This window comes from Hyla sarda, chromosome 4, assembly GCF_029499605.1.
Source record: "Hyla sarda isolate aHylSar1 chromosome 4, aHylSar1.hap1, whole genome shotgun sequence".
NCBI classification, from domain to species: Eukaryota; Metazoa; Chordata; class Amphibia; order Anura; family Hylidae; genus Hyla; species Hyla sarda.
In genome coordinates this window covers 89,301,943-89,318,329 of record NC_079192.1, presented here as the reverse complement: position 1 = coordinate 89,318,329, position 16,387 = coordinate 89,301,943, and the positions used below count along the sequence as shown (strand labels likewise).

At 49.5% G+C, this 16,387-nt stretch overlaps 1 protein-coding gene and 1 long non-coding RNA gene across 2 annotated transcripts; one reads left to right on the top strand and one right to left on the bottom strand.

Annotated features, from left to right (window-relative positions):
• The first annotated feature begins 235 nt into the window (after window positions 1-235).
• Window positions 236-7,296, top strand: LOC130367379 (uncharacterized). Its single transcript, XM_056569795.1, has 2 exons — window positions 236-733; window positions 4,990-7,296. The coding sequence occupies exon 2, from the start codon at window positions 5,074-5,076 to the stop codon at window positions 7,294-7,296; it is 2,223 nt and encodes a 740-aa protein (XP_056425770.1). The 5' UTR covers window positions 236-733; window positions 4,990-5,073.
• A 6,751-nt stretch (window positions 7,297-14,047) lies between these two features.
• On the bottom strand, window positions 14,048-14,991 carry LOC130368208 (uncharacterized). Its single transcript, XR_008892360.1, has 3 exons — window positions 14,665-14,991; window positions 14,400-14,564; window positions 14,048-14,297 (listed from the first exon to the last, which is right to left on the bottom strand). It is a non-coding gene; the product is annotated as an uncharacterized LOC130368208 (long non-coding RNA).
• Window positions 14,992-16,387: the final 1,396 nt, after the last annotated feature.

Below are 16,387 nucleotides of genomic sequence, written 5' to 3'. Positions count from 1 at the left end.
GCCTCACCTGGAGTATGCTGTTCAGTTTTGGTCGCCTGTACATAAAAGGGACACTGTGGAGCTGGAAAGGGTGCAGAGACGCGCAAATAAACTAATATGGGGCATGGAACATCTTAGCTATGAGGAGCGATTAAAGGAGTTACAATTGTTTAGTCTTGAGAAGAGACGTTTAAGGGGGGATATGATAAACGTATATAAGAATATTAATGGCCCATACAAAAAATATGGAGAAAAACTGTTCCAGGTTGAACCCCCCCAAAGGACGAGGGGGCACTCCCTCCGTCTGGAGAAGAAAAACTTTAGTCTCAAGGGGCGACACGCCTTCTTTACCATGAGAACTGTGAACTTATGGAACAGTCTACCTCAGGAACTGGTCACAGCAGGAAAAATTAACAGCTTTAAAACAGGATTAGATACATTCCTGGAACAAAATAACATTAATGCTTATGAAGAAATATAAAATCCCATCCCTTCTCCAATATCGCGCCACACCCCTACCCCTTAATTCCCTGGTTGAACTTGATGGACATATGTCTTTTTTCGAATGTACTAACTATGTTACTATGTTACTATGATGCCGCTGTTGGGGGTGATTTGACTGGTGTTGCTGCATTCCGCACGGAAGGGGTTCTTCGGGTCCAGCCTCCTGTCGTCGATGTGAGCCGAGTCCGTGATGTCCGGAGCCGTCCCGCAGCTGGAGTTACGGCCGCTGGTCCAGAGCCGGTGAGGTCGGGTGAGTACACCACTGTCTCCACTGCTGCGGGTTCAGGGGGGTGGGGGGGTTGGAGGGTTTGCAATATTTCGTAGATGGGTTGCAAGCGTTGCTGCGCAGTAGCGGGTTGTCTGCGGGTGGGTCGCCGGTACCTGTGTGGGGCGCAGCGACTTTGTCCAAGGGGCTGGTGGATATAGCCGGGGTCCTGGGGTTGCTCGGGCGAGCTCACCCCAGGTGGTGGGGGCGTCGGGATCCGGTGGGGGGGTTCGTTTGGCTGCTTCTGCTCGGGGGGAGGTGTACGTGTGTTTCGAGGGCCCCTTGGGCGCGCACCTTAAGGCTGAGGTGCGGGAAAGGATTTGGAAGCGGGAGTATGTGGATATTTTTTCGCTACTCCTGCTTGAATAATTTAATCTGGACAGGGTTAGGCCGGATGAGTCGAAGCGTATGGAGAAGGTTGAGGAGGAGGAGCGCCGGCGGTTTCGGCTGATACAGCGGACCTTCTCCAACTGGCTTCAGGCGTTCGCTATTTTGGGCAGCGTTGTGGGAGAAAAGTCGCCGGAGCATTGCTCTGGTCTCTTTTGTTATTTGGACGCTGTTGGGGAGGCGTATTGGGTGTATGGGGGTTCGGCGTGGCTTTGGTACGATGAACAGTTTAGGCAGCGGATGGCGGTGCGCCATGATTTGAGGTGGGACCATAAGGACATAGGGCTGTGGATGCGGCTTATGGCGGCTCCACGCAGTGGGGGTGGCCTGCAGTCCTTTCGGGACAGCGCCGGAGGTGCAGGGCCGGGGTCAGGGTGTTTGCTGGCAATTCAATAAAGGGAATTGCAAGTTCGGAGCAGAGTGCCGTTTTAAGCACGAATGCTCCGGGTGCGGAGTGGGTGGCCACGGGCTGTCGTGCTGTTTCTGGCGAGGTAAAGGCAAATTGGGGGAGGTTGATGCGAAGAGGGGCGACCCCGGTGCAGGTGGCAAGGATGGAGCCTTTCCTCACCAAGTACCCAAATAGGGCGGCGGCGGAATTTTTGAGGGCGGGGTTTACGGACGGATTCCGTATCACCTTTGAGGGGGTTCTGGATGGGAATGGGGAGGTTAGGAATTTGGTCTCGGCTCTTGTCCGGCCAGATTTGGTGGAGGAGAAACTGATGAAAGAGGTGTCTTTGGGTCGGATGGCTGGTCCTTTTGACTCGCCTCCGTTGGTGGGCCTAATAAGTTCCGCCTGTTTCACCACCTTTCACTTCCTTCTGGAGGGTCGGTGAATGACGGCATTGACCCAGCTATCTGTGCTGTGACTTATACTTCTTTTGATGCGGCATTGGCGTGGGTCCGGAGGTACGGCCAGGGGGCCTTGTTGGCCAAGACGGACATTGAGGCCACTTTTCGTCTGTTGCCGGTACACCCGGACAGTTTTGCGTTATTGGGGTGCTGTTTGGGAGGGCGTTTTTTTGTAGACATGTGTTTGCCCATGGGCTGCTCAGTTTCATGTGCGTTTTTTGAGCAGTTTAGCTCCTTTTTGGAGTGGGTGGTGCGGGTAGAGTCGGGTTTGGATTCGGTTTTGCACTACCTTGATGACTTCCTGTTTTTGGGCCCGGCGGGGTCTAGGGTGTGTGCTATTTTACTACAGGAAATGGAGAGGGTGTCAGGCTGGTTTGGCGTTCCGTTGGCGCCTGACAAGACTGAGGGCCCGTCTACGTCGGTGAAGTTTTTGGGCATAGTGATCGACACTGTGGCCATGGAGTGCCGGCTGCCAGAAGATAAGCTGGGCGATCTGAGGGAGGAGGTGGCGAGGGCGTGTCGGGTTCGGAAGCTGCAGCTGCGGGAGGTCCAGTCTTTGCTGGGGCGTCTCAATTTTGCGTGCCGGATCATGCCTATGGGGAGGTTTTTTTGCAGACGTCTCGCGGCGGTCACGGTGGGTGTTTCTCGGCCTAATCACTATGTGCAGTTGCCGGTGGGGTTGCGTGAGGACCTGAGGGTGTGGCAGGATTTTTTGGGTCGGTATAATGGGCGCTCTGTGGTGATGGGGAGGCCGGTATCGAGCGTTGACCTGGATCTGTATACCGATGCGGCTGGGGCCTGCGGGTTTGGGGCTTACCTTCAGGGTCAGTGGTGTGTGGAGGTATGACGGGAGACGGGGCTGACTAGAAACCTTGCATTCCTGGAATTGTTCCCGATCGTGGTTGCAGTGTTTGTATGGGGGGAGCTGTTTCGCAATAGGAATGTGTGCTTCCATTGTGACAACCTGGGGGTGGTTTTGGCTATCAACAACCAGACGGCGAGTTCTCCGCCAGTGGTCACGTTGCTGAGGCGATAAGTGTTGAGGGTGCTAGAGCTTAATTCTCAGGTGGTGGCGTTGCATGTGCCGGGGGTGGATAATTCGGTGGCTGACGCTCTCTCTCGCTTACAGTGGGACCGTTTCCGGGAACTGGCGCCGGAGGCCGAGGTGACCGGCCTCCCGTGTCCGGAATGGCTGTGGCATCTGGTTTAGAGTTGGCGCTCGCTTTAGTCTGTCGGTCAGTAAGCCAGGCTACTTGGGCTTCTTATCAACGCTGGTGGTCGGACTGGGAGACGCTACTGGGACAGTTGTCGTTTATGGGCGCCCCTGCAGATTGGGAGGCGGCCCTATTGTATTATGTTGGTAGGCCGTTTTGCGAGGACGTGTCTCCGGCGGGGATTGGCCGTCGGATGTCGGCTTTTGCGTTCTGGTTCAAAGTTCGTGGTTTGCCGGACGTCTCTAAGTCGTTTTTGGTGCGTTAGGCACTGCGGGGTTTTCGGAGGGGGGCGGTGTCCAGGGATTCGAGGCGTCCGGTGACTTTTCCGCTTTTGTGTCGGTTGGGGACGGCGTTGGATGGGATTTCTATTTCGGATTACGAGCGTTGTTTGTTTTGATTGGCGTTTGTTTTGGCGTTTTTTGGGGCATTTCGGATGTTAGTTTGGAAGGTGGGGTTTTGCGTTCTTTGCTGCGCCCTTCCAAAACGGATCAGGAGGGTCGTGGGGTTACTGTGCGTTTGGTGGCCTTACGGGGCTCGGCTATGTGTCCGGCTTTTTGCTATGCGGCTTTTTTGGAGGTGAGGGTGGGGGTTGTGGGTCCTTTATTGGTACACGCAGACGGGAGTTTTTTATTGCGTTTTCAATTCGTGGGTTTTTTTTGGAAGTGTTTGGCGGTGGTGGGTTGTGTGGCACGGGATTATAGCTCGCATGCGTTCCGCATTGGGGCGGCTACCGAGGCGTCTCGTTGGGGCTTGGGACCCGAGATCATTAGGCGGATTGGGAGGTGGGAGTCGGAGAGGTTTCAGTTGTATGTTCGTCCTCATTTGCTGTGATTGTTGTGTGTTGGGGGAGTGCGGTTTGTATTTTGTTATTGTTTTTTGTCTTTCAGGTGGCGGCCCGGGACTTGTGTGGATTATCGGCCACTCCTATGTGGTGAGGGGTGGGGTGCGGGCTGGTGTTCGTCCAGCGGGCCGGCAGTTGGGCTTGACGAGTTCGGCAGGTCAGGTCCACTGGTTGGGGAAGAGCGGAATGCGGAATTGTTGGCCAGGGTTCAGTTTTTTGTACACTTGGACAGAGCCCCCAACGACCTTGTCATACACCTAGGAGGGAATGGTTTGGGTGTGAGGAGATCCCGGGATCTGACCTGGGACATCAAGCTGGACTTGATGCGATTGTGGTCGTCCTTTCCAGGCCTGATCATCGAGTGGTCTGAAATGGTGGCCAGGAGGAAATGGAGGCAGGCCAGGTCTGTGGTTGCCATTAATAGAGCACGGATTAAACTCAATAAGGTGGTGGGCAAATTTGTGGCCCGTAATGGGGGCCTGGTGGTGCGTCATAGAGAATTGGAAGGGAGCTCTTCGGAGTTCTTGGATGATGATGGCGTTCATCTGAATATTTTTGGTATGGATCTGTGGATCTTGGAGATTCGGGAGGTGGTGGAGCGAGCACTTAGTCTGTGGTGGAAAGGGGACAAGTGAGGAGTCACTTGTCGCCATTGTGGCGGTGGCAGGAGAGAGACCTGGAGGTACAAGTGGATGGCATGGAGGTGATGGGATACAGTGTGGAGGTGGGCTGGGAGCGGTCCCATTTTCCCGATGGAAAATTCTGCAAGGGAACATGGGTTCCCAGGATTGTTGGGGGGCCTCACAAAATGGTGCTCCTGTGCAGGCGCTAACGGCTAGGAGCAAGTGAGGCCCCATTCTAGCTTGGGCTCGGTAACAGTGCCTTCAGGTCCTCCTCCTGTATTAGGGACATGTTAATTGGTTAACTTATGTTAAGAATGTTTTATTCAGGGCGTGACTGGACTCGCTAGAGAGAGGAAGCATGGTGTGAGAGCTCCCGCCGGACTGGACTGAAAACGGGCTAATCTGAAGGTTATGGGTGGTAGATCTCGTGCCAAACGGAAGAAGAAGCAACCTGCACCCACTGTGCCTCCTCTGAGCGGTATCGCCCGCTATTTCGCATCTCAGCCATCCGATCGGACCGACCAACCTGTGGTGCGGCCTTCAGACGCCATTCCCCAACAACAGCAGTTCGAGGCGGGGAGAAGGAGTGAGCAGGCGCTCCACGCGGCGTCTGCAGCAAGTGACCCCGCTGACAGTGCAGCTCACACGGCCTGCAGACAGAGAGAGACCGGCGACAATACACAGGACTCTGCTCCGGGCTTTGACAACGCGCCGTGCGCGATACTGGAAGTAAGTGCCGCCGCCTCCCTCCAGCACCAGTGCTCGGCTACCTCACGGCCTCCACTGCTGCCATCTCCTGCTGCGCCACAGCGTCCGGCACAGACCTGTGCCGTCCAGCACCCGGTCACCTACTGGTGCGGAACTGCACTTAACTTAGAGACTCCTTCCCCACTTACCTCCACATCCCTACCTGAGTGCTTATCTGCCTCTGTCAGACCACCAATGCCCGGGCATCAACCCGCTAAGAAGCTAGGCCCTGCCATACAGCCTATATCCACCAACCTCTATGTGACACAGATAGGGATGGGATCCTCACAGTCTACTGATGACAACCCAGTAGGGCAGTCTGCAATACCTGCCTCCCCGGCTCCTGACCACAGCTTGATGCCACAACCTGAACATCAGGTACTTCCTGCACCTGAATTTCACCAGGGCTTGCAGCCTGAGTCCCCAACTCCCAATAATACATCACCCGACACAATAGCCTCCTCCATGGCTGCCGGTCCTGCCGCAATGAATCCACAGTCTGCTGGCCCCTCGCCATCCTTGCCGTCTCCTGCCACTGGCCAACACGTTTCACGTGAGATCCAGTATACGAATCCTGCATCTATGACACCTTTATTACCTACCTGCCAGGACTCGGGGAATGCCCAGCAGTCACAAGATGGCGATTGGAGGCTGGTTGAGAAACAACATAAATCGCAAGGGACTTTACGTACACCACCTGTACGCGGAGCGGCTGCGTCACCCCAGCTACCTGTGCTCCCAGAAAAGGTTCCTGGCCCTCCGGCATGCGACATAACTGACTGGGCCAATGAAATGTACTCTGATGGCTCCAACTCTGATAGAGACTCTCAAGACTCATCTGTGGATAGTGACGCCCCTGAGTACTGGGGTAAAAGTCCCCCTGCAAAGAAAAAATTATTCAAGACCCCGATGAAAGTGAGACATAATAAACGCCGCTCCCGTGACCATTCATCCTCTGAGGACTCTCATACTCCAACGGAGGATGCCCCTCATAGGTCTGCACCCTCTAGACAGCAGATGCCAGCCATAACTGCCACGCTTCAGTCACATGTGCCGCCTCCTACCTTTCCACTTACTCCTGAGATGGCGCTCTCGACATTGCAGGGACACCCTGAATTGCAAGCACTCTTGACCCTGATCCCCACTAAAGCTGACTTGGCAACGCTGGCGACCGATCTCAAACTTGCTTGGAACCGTGACCTGGAACCCGTTAAGGCTGAGGTGTCTAACTTACATAAGAAGGTCCAGAGACTGGAGGATTTTTGCTCTACTACTACAACCCACCTCCAGAAACTACAGGAAGCCACAGAGAAATTGACATTACAGCAAATCCACACAATTGATCACTTGGACGATCTTGATAATAGGAATCGGCGCAATAATCTTAGGATCAAGGGCCTTCCGGAAACAGTTCTACCTCAGAACTTGCCAGATACATTGCAACGTCTCTTTAATGAACTACTAAAGAAACCGCCGTATTCGAACATAGAACTGGATAGTGCTCACAGGGCTCTCAGAGCGAAACATCCTGATCCGAAAAAGCCTCGTGATGTTGTCTGCAGAGTGCATCATTTTCTCCAGAAAGAGGCAATCCAACCGTTGCTGACTCTGTTACAAAATTCTAAAATTGTTTACAGATGGGGCTTCCCCTTCTCTCTGATTGCAAAGTATGGACCCAATATCTCTACGCTCAAGAGACCGGAAGATTTGCCTGCGTTCCTTGAAGCCTTGTCAGTCTGCCTGAGTGGGAAGCCTTGTTCTTATCTCCCCTTCCTACTGCACCGCAAAACCGTCCTGATCGATCTCCGAGAGACCGTCCATCCGAGGTCACCACAAGTGTCCCGCTGCAGCAAAGATCGAAACGTAAAACCTGAGCTGCCTATCTGAGATATTAGTGTATTACCTCATATGTAGTTTAACACTGTCAAATGTGGTTGCATTATGTCACCGCAGATAGATTACTGATATTTCTTGTCTTTTATAGCTTGTCCTCATATGGTCACTGTTTCCTGGCCTGTTAGTCTTATATTCTTTACTTGTTTATTTTATGTCTCCTTTGCTCCCATGGTACCCACTCTTCCTAAATATAATTTACTACCTGCACACATAATGCCCATAACCTACCAACTACCATTGTTCCCCTAATTTAGTTGCTACTGTTGTCACACTTAGCCCGTTTCATACTCGCCTCATCCCCTTAAGCGGGGATGAAGCTCTGACCTGTTACTCATAAGTCCAACCCAGGACCACTAAATGCTGTCCTTTCTGGCTTGTCTATCACGTTACCCCACTAGTATGTACATCGGACTGGTTCCGTTGGTACCTCTGACCCTTATGGTCTATTCCTTCAGTCCCTTTGCTTCTGTGTCTGTGCAGAAGCTTATCTTCCCTTGCTTTCCTCCCTTTTCCCTTCCTCCCCACTTACTTGTGCTCTCTTCTATACGCAGACTTGAATCCTCGGACACTTGCCTGACTGATGGGCTGGACCCTCCCCCTGTCTACCAACGGTGTGGTGAATATTGGCATTTACACATTACATCTGATGGCGGTTGACCTTCACATTACTACCCTTAATGTCAAGGGTTTCAACACCCCCGAAAAGCGTGCCCAGACGTTGTTCTCCATTCATAAGCAAAGATCCCATATCATAGCTCTACAGGAAACACATTTAAAAAAAGGTCACCTCCCTACCATACCAACCAGGCACTACGATAAATGGATACATAGTGTTAACCCTGATTCCAGGACTAAGGGTGTATCCATAGTTTTTCACAGGACGCTTCCCATTACGATCCAGACCTCCCTAGTTGACACAGACGCTCGATTTGTCTTCGCCAATTGCCTCCTTGCGGGACGTAATCTGACGGTGGCCTCTATATACGCTCCGAACCATAACCAAATTCAGTTCTTACTGAAGACTTTGGAGAGACTCTCCTCCTTTGCCAGGGGTCAGATTCTCCTGTGTGGAGACTTTAACACACCTCTATTCCCTCAGGTGGACACCTCATCAGGACACTCATACATCTCTCATAGTAAACTCAGGGCCCTTAGGCATAAGCTACATCTATTACAGTTAATTGATACCTGGAGAGCCTTCCATCCACAAGGACAAGATTATACCTTCTTCTCACACCCTAGACAAACATACAGTAGAATAGACTACATTCTCTGTTCACACTCCCTCCTCCCCTCTTTTACTTCTGTTACGATTGGTGTTGTCTCTATGTCTGATTATGCCCCAGTTCAGGGTACATTTACGCTTCCGACCTTGGCCAAGCCACATGCCTCTTGGAAGCTTAATGAGTCATTGCTTTCTGATGCTCTTTGCATTCAGGAACTGAAATGGACGATTCCCCATTTTATTCAAGACCACTCGTCAGATCCGTCGTCACCGCTAATCAAGTGGGAAACATTGAAATGTGTCTTGAGGGGAGTTTTGATGAGGCATGGGGCTCGGCTGAAAAGGGAAGCCTCAGCTAAGCTGATGACATTATACCGAGAGCTGCACATCCTAGAGACACGGCACAAACAACACCAACAGGACTCAACTTACCGTGAACTTATCAGAGTCCGGAGTGATCTGTTAGAGACGCTCCACAAAAAACACTGCCACTATAGACAACTAACGGGTAGACTGTTCTACGAGTGGAGTAATAAATCGGGGAAGATGCTGGCGAGGGCCCTTAGGGCGACACGCTCGACCCTCTATGTCCCCTCCATTCGCACTCGATCAGGCACCCCTTCTTCCCTCACGCCGGAAATACTGGAAACTTTTCAGAAATATTATACAGACCTATATAACCTCCCTTAACCTACCGATCTCTCCTCTCACACTGACACTCAACCCTCCTTACAGAATTACTTACATGAAACGGCATTGCCCATCCTAACTGCTGAATCTATCTCGGACTTGGAGGCTCAGTTCACCCCTGAGGAACTCCACCTGGCGATATCGGCCCTACTTGCTGGTAAAAGTCCAGGACCAGATGGCTATACTGCCAAGTTCTATAAGACCCTCAGGGATGACCTGTCCTCCACACTCCTGCTGACTTTTAATGCTATCTCATCTTCCTCCTCAATCCCCCAGGCCTTCCTTGACGCATATATCACAGTCATTCCAAAAGATGTGAGGGACCCCCTGCAGTGCTCCAACTACCGACCAATATCTCTCCTTAACACTGACACAAAATTATTCGCGAAATTAATAGCAAATAGATTGGCACCCTACATGAGCTCCCTCATCCACCCGGATCAGGTGGGCTTCGTCCGCGGAAGGGAGGCAAGAGATAATACTCTATGAGCATTCTCTGCAGTGCATTGTGCTCGATTACACGCTTCTCCCCTATTCTTGCTCTCTCTGGACGCGGAGAAGGCCTTTGACCGGGTGGACTGGGAATTTTTGGGATCGACTCTGAGACAAATAGGTTTGGGCCCCCATATGTTTGCCAGAATCATGGCGCTGTATTCCTCACCCCAGGCTAGAATCAGAATCAATGGACAGCTGTCGGCTCCCTTTAACATTCGCAACGGTACGAGGCAAGGCTGCCCATTATCACCTATCCTTTATGTCCTATGCATGGAGCACTTGCTCAATGCAATACGCTCAAATCCAGATATAAGAGGCCTCTCCTCTCCCTCGTGCAGTTGCAAATGCTCAGCGTTCGCTGACGATGTCCTTCTATTTCTCTCCTCCCCGCTCACTACCCTCCCTTCCCTCCTCTCCACCATAGCACAATATTCGGCTTATAGTAACTATAAACTGAACCCATCCAAAAGCGAAGCTTTGAATATCACACTGCCCTCCCAAATGATCACTCACATTTCTTCCACTTACCCTTTTAAATGGCAGAGGTCATCACTGAAATATCTTGGGATCCTAGTCCCTAGTGATCTGGCTAGCACTTTTCAATTAAATTTTCCCCCATTGTTCCACACCCTGAGAACTGACTTGTCGAAATGGGACAATAAAAACTTCTCAAGGATTGGCAGGGTAAATATTTTTTAAATGAACATCCTACCCCGCTTACTCTATCTCTTTGCCTGTATCCCCTGTCATATCCCCTGTTCTTTCTTTAAGGACCTCTCTGCAATGCAGTCTCACTTTGTTTGGAGTAAGAAACATCCCCGCTTGGCAGGGAAGGTGCTTTATAGACGCAAGAGGGAGGGTGGCCTCGCACTGCCAGACTGCCTATCGTATTACAAGGCGATCATATTAGCCAGAATGCTAGACTGCTACCACAGTCAGACTGCTAAGCAATGGGTTGTCTTTGAAAGAAATCTCTGTGGTATGGATGCTAGGTCTACCTTGTGGACCAAAAGACTGCCCGCCCCCTTGCACCCACCTGACCATTTACCCCCGGTAACACATTCAATACTGCGAGCACATCAGTCCTACCTGAAAAATACATCTCACTATTTCCCGGATGGCCCCCCTTATGCCCCTGTTTGGCAATGTGCTCTTCCCGCCAGCGCAGACTTCTGCCACTTTCTTAACGCGTAAAAAGTCTGATTATGTCCTATTCTCTTCCTTACTGCAACCCACAGGCTTGAAATCCCTCTCCGACCTTTTGGGTGGAACTCAGCCTTCAACTATACATAGGTTCCAATATAGTCAACTTCTACACTTCTATAACACCAACAAAGCCGCACTCCGTCTTCATAGACAACTGACCCCCTTTGAAACCCTTTGTGCGGCCTCCGCTCCTGTCCCCCATGCAATCGGAACTCTCTATGCCCTGATCATAGGGGAACGCTCTGAAATTCCCCTGCCCTATCGAGTGGCATGGGAAAGGGAACTACAATGTTCTATTCCTGACAATGACTGGTCTCGTGCCCTGCTACATTGTCACAAATCTAGTATCTCATGCAAGGCACAAGAAACTAACTATAAAATCATCACGAGATGGTACAGAGTGCCGTCTCTTTTGGCGCAGATGTTCCCACAGGCTTCTGATGCATGTTGGAGGTGCGGACGCTCAAAAGGGACAATGTCCCATATCTGGGTGACATGCCCGACATTGAATACGTTTTGGACACAAGTTTTATCTACCGTAAATAGGCTGACGACCCTTTCCATCGATAAGGACCCACGACCTATCCTCCTGTCCATATTCCCTAACACATGCCCCCGTCTGTCAGCCACTTTAGCACACTATTTACTTATCTCGGCTAGAGCTGTGATCCCTCGCCTTTGGAAATCTCCACTACCCCCGACCTACTCCTCATGGCTGAGGGAAGTTACCTATACTTGTAGGATGGAAGAACTCCGGGCAGACTCTACCCGACAGTTCGATAAATACCATGCTGTTTGGTCGCCTTGGCTATCCTATGTTGCCTTTCAGGAGTTCACTGATGATAACCTGGATCTGTCACCACGCACGCTCATCCCCCTCTGTCCAACTCCGCAATAGCTCACCCACAGTTGCTGTTTACTGCTTAGACAGGTGGAGAGGTTCAGTCCGAACAGGTAAGACTTTCTGCCATATTACACTAAGTCTGCTGCATCCTATCTCCTCCTCTTCGATTTTTCTACACCCCCCCCTCCTTCCTCTATCCCCCCCTGTATCTTTTCCTCTCTCTCCCTCCTCTCCTATCTTCCAGTTCCCTCTACCGCTATTGTGTTTCCTTTGTCTGCCCTGGTTCGCTGCTTCACTACTGGCGATGTTTGAATTTTCGCTATAGTTATCGAATTTATACGTAGTTCTGAATCCTGTTAGCTACTCACAACCTCTGTTCTCTGGAGTTCATTTATGATGTGAGGCTCGGACTGCTGTAATGTTTAACTTCGCTGAGTGACCCAAACTCCTTGTTTACTTGAGCCATGTGGGCTTTGTTGCCTGACCAGTGTAGACACTTCTCATGTTGTAATTTTCATTTTACCTTGTATGTTGAAAACCTTAATAAAACTTTACTTTGAAAAAAAAAAGAATGTTTTATTCAATGTTATGTATGATGTTCATACAAGGTTGCCTTACAATGTTTTATTGTTATTTATTGTTTGATATTTAATAAAGGGGCTGCTGTGGCCTTGTTACCACCAACACTGTGTCTGTCATGTTTAAGGTAAGGGATTCCTCGTTACAAAGGGGGCTTTTGGGGGTTGGTGGATGGTAGGTTTTAGCAGCTATAATATCCCCTAGTCAAGGGTCCAGGCTGTAAAATAGAAGAACACCGGAGCAGCCAGATACACTGACTCTAAGGCTGAGCCTCATACTTCTACCGAAGCTGCAGAGTTATAGGGGAACTGTAAAAATGAAAGTACTACAACCCCCAGTGTGGCCAGTCTGTGCCCCCCTAAGGGTCAGGGTTGGAGGAGGCACAGGTTGAACAGACACACTACAATGGGAGTTGTAGTACTGTAGTTGTTAAAGAAAAAAAAAATGTTTTCATCAGGTTGCCCATAGCAACCAATCAGATTGCTTCTTTCATTCTTGAGAAGACCTCTGAAAAATAAAAGAAGTGATCTGATTGGTTGCTAAGAGCAACTGGACAACATTTCCTCTCCACAGGTACATTTCCCCGATTGTCTTCATATTTAGGATGAGAATCTACTGACAAAGTGAGTAGCCAACCATTTCTGGGCATAAAACTCTGTAAGAGACAGCAGTCTGGGGGCGTCTGTGGTGGACATGAAGGAAGGGGGGGGTCCAGGGAAATTGAGATTTGACGTCTGCAGCGCGCGCTTCTCACTGAGCGACGGGTCTCATCCCAGGTATTGCAGGGGGACCCCCCACGATCAGCTACTTATCCCATAACCCATGGATAGGGGATAAGTTAATTTTTGCCATAGTTCTCCTTTAATTGGCCAGAACACACCCAAAATCGGTCCCAGCCAAACATTGCTTTGTGTCCTGTCATTTCTCCCAGCTGTTCTTTTTCTACCTGCTTGTAAGGCATGCCTACACTCTCTAATTCCTTAAAGTGGTACTCCGCCCCTAGATGTCTTATCCCCTACCTTAAGGATAGGACAAAAGATGACTGATCACTGGGACCCCCGCAATCTTCATGCAGCACCCGGCGTTCCAAATAATATATTTAGAACTCTGGGTTCTCGTGGTGCGGGTCGTGACCTCCCGCCACGCCCTTTCCATTTATGTCTATGGGAGGTGGTGTGATATCACAAGAAGGTGTGGCATGATGTCACGAATCCCACCACAGGAACCAGTGATCTAAACATACTATTTAGAATTTTGGTTGCTGCATGGAGATTGCTGGGGTCCCAGCAGCAGGATCCCCTTGATCAGACATCTTATCCCCTATCCTTTACATAGGGGATAAGATATCTAGAGGCGGAGTACCCCTTTAAGGGACAGTTCATGTACCCAAAAGTTGATCCTTTGCAACCGTATGACCCCTAGCAAGTTCCCTGCATGAGTCCCATTCATCAGAAAAAGGCTTGTGCATGGAACTTGCTGGGTGTTCTACGTTTGCCTCATAAACTGAACCACCCAGCACCAGTTGCCTCTCTCCGCACTGCATTATGCAGATCGTGCGGGAGAGCAGCTTTGGTCATCCATGTTTTGCTAACTCTATTTTCACACACAGAAATAAATAAATGAGTCGAACAAGTCAAAGAACAGTTTAAAAAAAGGGGAACTTTATTTATTATTTATTAAAATGTGTGTGTAGGGGACTTTTTGTAACCTCCCATCACTCACAAAGAGCGTACAGTAACTAATACTCAGGACAGGAAAAACCTCCAGAGGGGAGGAAACCTGTAGGGAATCCATGGCTACTGTATGGCCCTTCCTCTGGGCATACTAAAGGAGGTTACCTCTAGAATTTGGGCAAATGTTTCTGTGTATGTGCATGATTCCTAGGCCTGTGCCTTCATCCAACGTCTTGCTGTAGGTCCCGAAATGCTACTCCATGTCCTGGAAATAGTGCATCTAAGATAGGGGACAAAAAAGATAGATTATTTACATGTTTATCATAGAAATACACATGGAACTGCAATAAAGACCTTTTGGACAAAACAATGTAACACTTACCAGTCACAGTCATGTGCATGACTTTGCATTCCCGTGTCCCTACACAGTGTCCAGCACCGGCCCCTCACTGATGAACAGGACCAGTGTTATTTCTGGGGCTATGCCTTCATCCAACGTCTTGCTGTAGGTCCAGAAATGCTACTCCATGTCCTGGGGATAGTGCATCTAAGATAAGAAAAAAAAGATAACTTATTTACATGTTTATCATAGAAATACACATGGAACTGCACTAAAGATCTTTTGGACACAACAATGTAACACTTACCAGTCACAGTCATGTGTATGACTTTGCATTCCCGCGTCCCTACACAGTGTCCAGCACCGGCCCCTCACTGATGGAGAATGAACAGGAGCAGTGTTATTTCTGCTCAGTGCTGCTCTTTGGTGGACAATGGTTATGACATCACATGTGTGACACGCTGTTACCTCCTGGGAGTTCTATTTCAGTAGTGCTGCTCTCTGATTGGCTGAAAATCAAAAAAAGCTTTCTAATATATTCTGTATGACTGTTATCTAAGGTTTTTGACAATTTTTATTAAAATGGCGCCACTCCCTGTGGGTGCGTTATATTTGTTTCTCCTAACCAGACATTCTGTATATGTAATATCATTTGGTGGCCCCAACAGCCTGGGCCCATAGGTTTCTTACATAGATCAATGCTACTCCGGTAGGCTCAATGAGCAGCGCTGGCCGCCGGGACGTCTGACGAGTGACGTCCCTGACGTTGCGGTCTGGAGCGAAGGATGTCACTAGTCAGACGTCCCAGCAGCCATTGATTTAAAGTGGTCGTGGCTCCTGCTGCCAGTTCCAGATCAGACACCATGGCCCTAGATTGACATACTGCAACACCGATCCCCTGTGGCTGCCCACCTGTTGCAAAACTACAACTCTCAGCCTTCGGCTGTCAGGGCATGCTGGGAGTTGTAGCTTTGCAATAGCTGGACAGACGTCTGTCGAAAGAGGGGAAAAGGGACCAGAAATAAAGCAATGTGGGCTTTGAAAAACACCATTTATATGTTGTTTTTAATCACAGCCCAAGTCTAGGAACAAACACAATTCTTGTTTGATGTTTTTTTCTTTTTTTTGCAAAAAAAAACAAACATCAAAATCTTCCCCCTCATTTCTTTTCTCAGCTATCTTTGTGTTATTTTTGCTAAAAGCACTGGGGGGGGGTCTTAGAGATTTATCAAAACCAGGGAAGAGGGAAAGTGGACCAGTTGCCCATAGCAACCAATCAGGTAGTTTCTTTCATTTTTTAAAAGGTCTCTGAAAAGTGAAAGAAGCGATCTGATTGGTTGCTATGGGCAATTGGTCCACTTGACCTCTGCACAGGTTTTCATACATCTGTCCCAATGTGTATTATTATTATCATCATCATCATCATCATCATCATCATCATCATCATTATTATTATTATTATTATTACAGGAAGTGTTTTTTCTTTGGTGTTTTTTTCCCCTCTGGCTTTTCTCATTACAAGTCATGTGATTCTTTCATCATTTGACTGAAGGATTTCTATAAAAAAAAATTGTGAGAAAATACCCCCCCCCCCCCCCCCAAAAAAAAAAAAAAAAAAAAACATGCTCTCGGCATCCCACAGATTTGATAGCCTAAAAACACCATAAAAGGATGAAGAAACCCCCATTAGTGTCTGGTGTTTCATATTACCCTATTGATTCCAACCTAACATGTGCCCGCAGCGAGCATGGTGTTTTTTATGACAAACACGCCAAGTGTAATCCCAGCTGAAATGAATGTTTTCACAATAGGTGTGAACAGGCTGCAGGCTGTGCTAGATATATTTGCATAGTTGCGGCATACAGCACGTGCAGCATTTATGTGGCGGCTTTCCGCTGGCATATATGGCTTTCTGTGCTGGTGAATGCAGCGGGCACTTACTGGCGGTTTTTTCCTAGCTGCACAGTTTTGCACCACAACCACTCCGGTTGGGACCAGGCTGACCGATCTAATGACCAAGATGCCGCAGT

Coding starts and splice junctions, on each gene's coding strand:
- LOC130367379 (XM_056569795.1), top strand. CDS start 5,074: ATGGGTGGTAGATCTCGTGCCAAACGGAAGAAGAAGCAACCTGCACCC.